This window comes from Octopus bimaculoides, chromosome 4 (assembly GCF_001194135.2).
Source record: "Octopus bimaculoides isolate UCB-OBI-ISO-001 chromosome 4, ASM119413v2, whole genome shotgun sequence".
Lineage (NCBI taxonomy): Eukaryota > Metazoa > Mollusca > Cephalopoda > Octopoda > Octopodidae > Octopus > Octopus bimaculoides.
The window spans coordinates 20,384,968-20,393,253 of NC_068984.1; the positions used below are offsets into that span (position 1 = coordinate 20,384,968).

The 8,286-nt window shown below is 30.3% G+C and overlaps 1 protein-coding gene across 1 annotated transcript in view; it reads left to right on the forward strand.

Annotated features, from left to right (window-relative positions):
- Positions 1–7,126, forward strand: part of LOC106881596 (nuclear RNA export factor 1) — a 41,327-nt gene extending 34,201 nt beyond the window's left edge. Inside the window, exons 15-22 of the mRNA XM_014932058.2 lie at positions 875–918; positions 1,785–1,843; positions 1,943–2,058; positions 2,601–2,643; positions 3,184–3,253; positions 4,132–4,189; positions 5,441–5,707; positions 6,777–7,126. Of these exons, the coding sequence (XP_014787544.1) occupies positions 875–918; positions 1,785–1,843; positions 1,943–2,058; positions 2,601–2,643; positions 3,184–3,253; positions 4,132–4,189; positions 5,441–5,707; positions 6,777–6,815 (696 nt within the window). The 3' untranslated portion in view covers positions 6,816–7,126. The remainder of the gene's footprint in view (positions 1–874; positions 919–1,784; positions 1,844–1,942; positions 2,059–2,600; positions 2,644–3,183; positions 3,254–4,131; positions 4,190–5,440; positions 5,708–6,776) is intronic.
- Positions 7,127–8,286: the final 1,160 nt, after the last annotated feature.

Consider the following 8,286-nt stretch of genomic DNA (forward strand, 5'->3'; position numbering starts at 1 on the left):
GGCACATAAAAGACACCATTTCGAGCGTGGCCGTTTTCGTGCGGGTGACACGTAAAAGCACCCACTACACTCTCTGAGTGGTTGGCGTTAGGAAGGGCATCCAGCTGTAGAAACTCTGCCAAATTTAGATTGGAGCCTGGTGTTGCCATCCGGTTTCACCAGTCCTCAGTCAAATCGTCCAACCCATGCTAGCATGGAAAGCGGACGTTAAACGATGATGATGATGATGTTCAAATGAAAATTACAGTGAAAAGTTGTGTGAAGTTACAGAAATTAGTTGAGGTGAAGAGATGAATGAAGTTACAAATATTACTTGATTATTCTCTTGTTCTAAAGGCCAGGCAGTCCAGAAATTTCAAATTCTAGTTTTCATTTTCTATTTCAAAATAAGACCAAGATTTCCACTGAGAAAAGGAATCTAGAATTTGAAATCCTTTATATTGTAAATTACATGTTTCTTAAGAAAAAAAAATTAAAAAAATTTTTTCATTTAACTATTTTATTATATTTCTTTTGAAATACATTACCTTTGTTTCATTTAATTTTGAAACCATGAAGAATTTAGTAAAATAACATTGTCCCTAGTAAGCTGGTATTTGGAACAATTTACCATTTGAAGTAATTTAGATCACTTTCAAACAGGCAGTTTGTATCAAAAGGTGGTCTCAAGCAGTTTGGTGTGAAGAGTGAAGCTCTATTACGTAGCAATCTGTTAGGATCTTTTTATGACTACTCAAATCTTGATTTCTTACTTCCTTGAACTGTTTGAATTATTAAATATCCAGTAATTTCTCTTTTTTTATGTAATGTAAAATTCTTAATGTTTTTTTTTACTTGTATTCATCTGAGATCATCAACTTCCATTTCTTTACAGGCTATATTCTCATTTGCATGTAACTTCAACCGTGCACTTGGCAAGTATGTACATTTTGTTCCTTTTATGAGTAGTTGTGCACATAAATCATTTCTTTGTATATTTATTTCGGTATTACCTTGGCGTGTGATCTACAATTTAAAGGGAGATTACTTTAGGTTACTTTTTAGTTTATTTTTCAATTTCTAAATTTTTTTAATAAATTCTTTTGCACATACTTAGCATTGTAAATGTATTTTTTCAAAATTCATACTATTTTAGTAACAATAAAACCATGTTTCATTTATGCCTTAGTGAAGAATAATAAGAAACCAAGAATAAACAATATAATAATTAAAATAAGTTCATAGATTACACAAGTTTGGCAGCCATGTTCATTATACTCCACCACACTGATGACATGGTGCAATATTTCCTTCATTATCTCATCACTGATCACATTGTAAGAGTCTTTAGCCAACATCTTAAGGGTTTTTCAGAAATTGGAAAGTAAACTAAAAAGTAACCTGAAGTAATCTTCCTTTAAATTGTAGATCACATGCCAAAGTAGCACCTTTATTTGACATGATAATGGCTGTATTAGTTTGTAAAAACTGCAATGTTGACCATATGACACATTGGTCAAAACCAATGACTTGGTCATTTACTTGTACTTACATATTACTCCATAAGGTTACTACGACTAACTTCAGTGTTGTCAATATAATACTAACTGGACACTAAACAATGAAAGGTTGGAATTAGTTGCTTCTGAAAATTTTTGTACTGGAATCAATAATGTTTCTTTGTAAATCTGGTGTGTTCTGTAGGAATGAATTTTTATGGCAATAGTTTACCTTCACCAATACTCTACCATGTTCCATGTTAAAAGTGCATCTATCATATTTGTGACTTTTCTGATTTCTTTCAGGCAGCCTTCATTGACTGAATACAGCAGTGAAAGTAGGAATCTACTCAAATTAAATGCTGGTAAGTTCTGAATCTCAGTTACTTTATTGAATTTTAGAGAATTGTTTTCCTCCTGTTATTTATTATTGATCTAATATTTGTAATCTGTTTTGATTACAGGTCGACGCGATAAACACTTAAAGGTTGGACGGGTTAATGTTGTTTCACAACTTCGGTTATTGCCAGGAACACAACATGACCTTAATTCATTTCACATTGATGTTCAACACCTATCGGTAAGAATCACCGTTTGTTGACTAATCTGTGTAAAAGATGTGTTTATATAAATATCAATCTATACTAACTTCATTTTCTTCGTTACTTTTGAGATAACAGTAAATGCAAAAAACAAAAAAAAAACCCATCAAAAACAACATTTTTACTGTCATGACTTTTCTGTTTAATCCTTTAGCATTTAGATTATTCTTTCAAATGTAATGTTTATTTATTCCCATTCCTTTGAATTAATTTGAGCATTATCTTTTAGCTTCAGGATTTCGATTATGTGATTGTTTATTTTTAGAATGACCTTGTAGGGCAGGTGTGAGAGGCCCTATCTGGCAACTTTGAACATAAAAGAGGTAGAATAGTTTTGCCAGATATGGCCAGTTTAAATGCTAAAGTGTTAATTATTCAAATTACAAATCAATAATGATCAACATTCCTAATACATACTTATCTACAATTAAATAGTATTCTTTAATTGTTTTTCTAATGACATTTTACTTTTTTCTTAATTCCATATCTAAACAATTTAAATTTTTTCCTTTTCTTTCAGAGAACATTGCTTATTTTCAGTGTTTTTGGAATTTTTAAAGAAAGTAAGTAATTTATCATTACTTGTTTAATAAAGAAAATACTTAAAATTCCATATTCTTGGTTAGTTTATTTTTTGCTTTGAAATTAGTAAGCTCCACATACTGTCATAATTTAGGAGGGTCAGTATATCAGAAAAATATCCAGATAAATTTTTTAGCTGCAAAAGTCTATAAACTACATTCTCTTCATGTAATATGTAAAACTTTTATTATATAAACAAAAATTGATAGAGGAAATTTTATTAATTGCTTTTATGTGCCCATATGAGAGGTCTTTTCAAGGTAAATAATGCAGAATTTGGCATTCTAACAAAACATCCATGTTAAGTTGGATATGAAGATTGCTTTTTGGTATTAATGCTGTTTCAGTTGGTTATAATTATTTATCATTTTTTAAGTGTATGAGAAATTTTGCCTAGTTAGGGATTTAGTGTGAATTTTAAGTTTTTTTATATTTAGGCTCATTTTTATGTGCTGCTATAATGTAATACTATTTAGTGATTTTGCATTAACCTAATACGAGCATTGTTTTATGTTTTACAGCAGAATCAAAAGGGGAACCTCCGATTCGTACATTTAGTCGAATGTTTATTACGACCCCACAGCAGGATGGGTAAGTCTAACCTTCATTCAGACAATATATCAGATTTTTGACACTCATCTTAGCTAGTTATTAATTAAATTAATTTGAAAATATTTTTATAAACTTATACTGCAAAATATTTCTTAAAACCTAACCTAACTTTTTGCTTTCCAAATGATTAGTTGATTCCACATAGCTAAAAGAATTAGTCACTTTTGCCATGAGGTACTTGCTTATATATATATAGATACATACACATGAATTTAGAGATTTGAGAATCATAGAATTTTTTTTTCTCTGGAAAAAGATAACAATTATTTGAAATTATAATTTAGGGTATCTAAGAGATACCACCACGCTGGAAATAACAGTCAAAACTTGACTCAAAAACCACGTTGAATGTTCATATAGCACCAGGAGAGAAGACGAAGAGACAAAATAAACTAGCAAAAATTACTGGATAATTCCAGATCCCGGATTTCTGGCTCTGCATGAGAAATGCTCTGCCTTCATCAGTGGAATATACTCAGAAAAGCACATAAATACAAATATATATATATATATATATATATATATATATACATACAACATACAATATACTTAGATATACGAACGTATACATACATATGTATGCACACGACCAGTTTAAATTGCCTGCCTAAAAACTCCTCGTGTGATATGGTCAGAATACCACCGCAGTGAATATACTGATGAAATAAATATATAAATTATGTAAATAAGGATAAGATCGATATTTAAAATACCGATTTTATCAGGTGGGAATAAAAACCATCAAAGGTAATAAATATTTAAAATTATAATTTAGGGTATCTAATTTTAAATATATATATGCACACATACGTATGCACACACATATTTATTTGTTATTTGTATTTATATAATTTCAGTATTGTCATAGTGAATGATATGTTGACAATATCTAATGCCACTTCTGAACAGAGACAGGTAAATCATGCTATTTTCTTAGATTTTGTTGAGTTTGTCATTTATTCATTGATACATATAAGAATGGATTGTTTTTTTCTGTTTAGAAACTTATTTCAATGTTTTATTATTATATTATGTAAATATTAAATAAAAAATATAAAGATAAATTTAATTATGTAGCTTCTTCACCCATCGTCATATTTATGAGGGAAAGTACCCAAATTTTGTACAGGTGTAAGTTCACATAATTTGAAAATATAGAAATAAAATGAAAAATTAAAAATATGTGGGAGAATAGCTGAATTATGAGAATAATGCTGGCCTGTATGCAATTAATAATTTAATTAGTGAAATCACATTATTTATGTAGTAATAATTTACATTGATATTAATTAATTTATGTACATTATAATACACAATTATAATCATCAAAACACATTTACATCATCATAATCATTGATAAAGATGATGATAGCTGTGGTCTAGTACAGCATTTTAAAATAGAACTTGAACACCTCACTCTACCTCTGTCAGTGTTGTGTGTGTCTGGTCAAAAAGTGGTCATGACATGAAATCGCCATCTGCTGCCATTGGCGGTGGCAGGGAGTCACAAGAAAGGGTTTGTGGTGGTGAATATGGGTAGGAAAATCTGGTTGATTTTGATAATGAATGGCTTAGTGTGAGTGTGAAAAAATGAGGATTTCTTTATTACATGGAAATCTTAGCATCATATCTGGCTTAGTTTATAAAAGGCAGATGTATTATGTATTTTTGTATCTGTTTTGGCCTGATTTTGCTCTCTATTGGGATATCTGACTTTAGAGCTATGTTTTTATTATAATTGTTTAAAGATTTGATTTTATGTATAAAATTATTTTGGCATTCATCTCCTTCTAAAAATTCACATGGTTGATTTTCCTCCTGAGGTGATAAAACTGGTATCAGTAACATTACAGGAGTGAATTCTATCAGCAACTCAATGCTTTTTCTATTTTGGACTGTTGATGCCATCTTTGGTGTTTGTACATTTACTTTATCAAGTCTAGTTTACAAATTTCTTTATATGCAATATGAGAGGACTTGAAAATGGCCAGAGATTAAACTGTTAATCCTCTGAGCCCTTAAATTTATTTAGCTGTTTGGTGTCATGAGAACTGATCTGGCCTTAAATGCTCAACAATAATTCATTTCAAATTTAAACTTCATCCTTTACTCTCTAAAAATTGTCCTTACTCAAAATAAATAATTTTTATTATCTTTATTTTTAAGTCTGCCTTCAAGACACCTGCACCAACACCTTCATCCAGTCCAACACAAGGAGGGTCTGCTTTGGCTGAAACTGTCAATACACCTCCTGCTCCTCTCACTCTCCCAAATGCCACAGCTGTGTGCAATGTATCATTAACAGAAATCCAGAAAGAAATGGTGTCACAGTTTTCAGCCCAGTCAGAAATGAATGCTGAATATTCATTGGAGTGCCTACAACAAAACAATTGGGAATATGAGAAGGCTGCACAAGTTTTCCTCAACCTCAAGGTAAATTTTAATTCAGAATGTTTGCTCATTAAGTATTTTGTTTAATTATTGGTTCAGATGCATTTCTAGCTTGGTTTCTTTGGTTATCCTGATAACAGATATAGCATGTTTATAGTGGATGAGTAAATTAACTATTAATTACTCTTTAATTGTTGGCATTGGAAGTTTTGTTTATGTTTGGACTGTATGCTTGGTGTGGTATCAGTTTGATTCCTTCAAGTTCCTGGAGTTACTCTGGGTTGTTTGAGCAGTATGAAGTCTTGTGTTGTTGTCTTGCAGCAGAAGAGCTAGCTTTCTGTTTACCAATATCTGATATTTTTGTTACACAATGGCAAACATCTGCTCCAGCTGTTCAGAGTACAAGTTGGCTTGACAATCTGGAACAAACTCTTGAATTTATCCCCTTGCAATTCCATCAGACACAGAGTATCACCTTCTGTTTGAAATGCCTTTGTTTGGCAACAGTTTCCAGTAGCTTGTTCTTGTTTAACCACTACTGTTTATGCACGACTAGATTATGGAAAAATATCTCTTGGATTATTACTTTTTCCGATCCATGGTTCACTTCCTGCACTCACGATGCTTCATTAACCAAGAAGAGTGGAAGTTTTGGTGAGAGAGTTCTTTGCCTTGAGAGATAAGAACTGATATCAGTGTAGGATCAAAGAACTTCTAGGAAGATGGCTTCAGATGGTGTAACATGCTTGCCTCTACTTTGAATGCTAGGCTGCTTTTGTTGTAACTTGATGAATAACACAAATTAGTTACTGAAATATTGCTAACTTTTGACTTGATACAGTATTAATCAATTACGAAAATACCTTGACTTTAGTGAAATTCTGGCTTTTAGATAAAGTGAATAGTGAAGTAATATTCCTTTGGGAAAGCATCAATGGCTGGATATGGTAGTAGCACATATTTCAGTTTGCATAGTAATTGCCGTTGTGAAAAGTGCATACATGACCTGGTCCTTAGAACAATTAAAAGCTTGTGACATTGTAAGAAACCAGTATTAAGTTCTTAAATTTGTTTAGTTTTACTCACATTTCATGTTTTCTTTATATTTCAGACAAATGGTAAAATCCCTCTAGAAGCATTCATCAAATGAAGAATATCTACCATTCATTTATTTATGTACATTCTTGTAAATATTTCATACTCATACAATTTTTTTTTCTGTTACTTTCCAAATGTTTATACATGTGTTATCTCTGTGTTGCTGGCATAAAATTGTGTGTGTGGATTGCAATGTGAATAAAAGTTTGTAGAACTTCAACGACTTGAACTGCTATAAGATTGATAAACGATGTATATATATATTTATATATACACACACACACGTTTGTCTTTGTGTGTGTGTATGTATTCATGTATATGTACACATGCATATGTGCTTGTGTGTATGTATGTGTATATATATATATATATATATATATATATATACACACATACACACACACATTTGTCTTTGTGTGTATGTATTATGTATATGCACACATGCATATATGCATGTGTATATATATATATATATATATATATATATATATACATATATATATGTGTGTGTATATATATATATATATATATATATATATACATACATACATACACACATTTCCCTTTGTGTGTGAATATGTATTCATGTATATGTACACATACCTGCATGCATAATGTGTGTGTGTGTGTGTGTGTGTATATATACACACACACACACAACACACATAAGTGTATGTAATGAATATGTGCATATTTATAATTATAAATATTTACATGTTTATATGTATACATTTGTATATATGTAATATATATATACATATATATATATATATATATATATATATATATATAAAATATGTATATATATATATGTACATATAATCCCCCCTCTCTCATATATATTATATAACATTTATAAAGTCTGTTTGTATCTACCTGAAGTCTGGTGCTAGTATGGAATTAAACTTTATGAGTGTATATATTAATAATTCTAATCTAACTTGTAGGCTAAAAAAAAAACATGTTTTGTGGCATGGTCAATTAAATTGTGATAATGTCCTATTTTCACTGGAGTTTAACAGGAAGTCTAAAAAGATCATCATAGGCATAGAGAACACACTATGTAAGTGTTATGTGTTTACATGTATATATTACTCCTATGCCAAGAGTTTTGTGATGTTATTTTGATATTAAAAAAAAAAGAAGTTTCCTTAATTACAAGGACATTCTTTGTATATGTTTATATATATTTCTATATACTCCAGTCACCACTCCATTATTAGAGATTTTTTGGGTTTTTTTTTTGTTTTTACCTATGCCATCCCTAAGGTGTTTATTCATTTTTTTTTTCCTCTAAATAAATCTAAGGTTTAGATTTTCCTTCCCCTTTTTTTTTACATTTCAATATTCTAATTTCTGTTACCATCAGTGTAATGATATCTAATCCAACACCTCGCTTGGTTGTTGTTAAATATCCTTTTTCTTTTTATTGTTATTTTTTTCTATAGTTTTTGCTTGTGCGCATTCTCCCTTTTGACTTTTGTAGTGCTGTAGTGAACAAGTGTCATCTGTGGCCTGGTTAT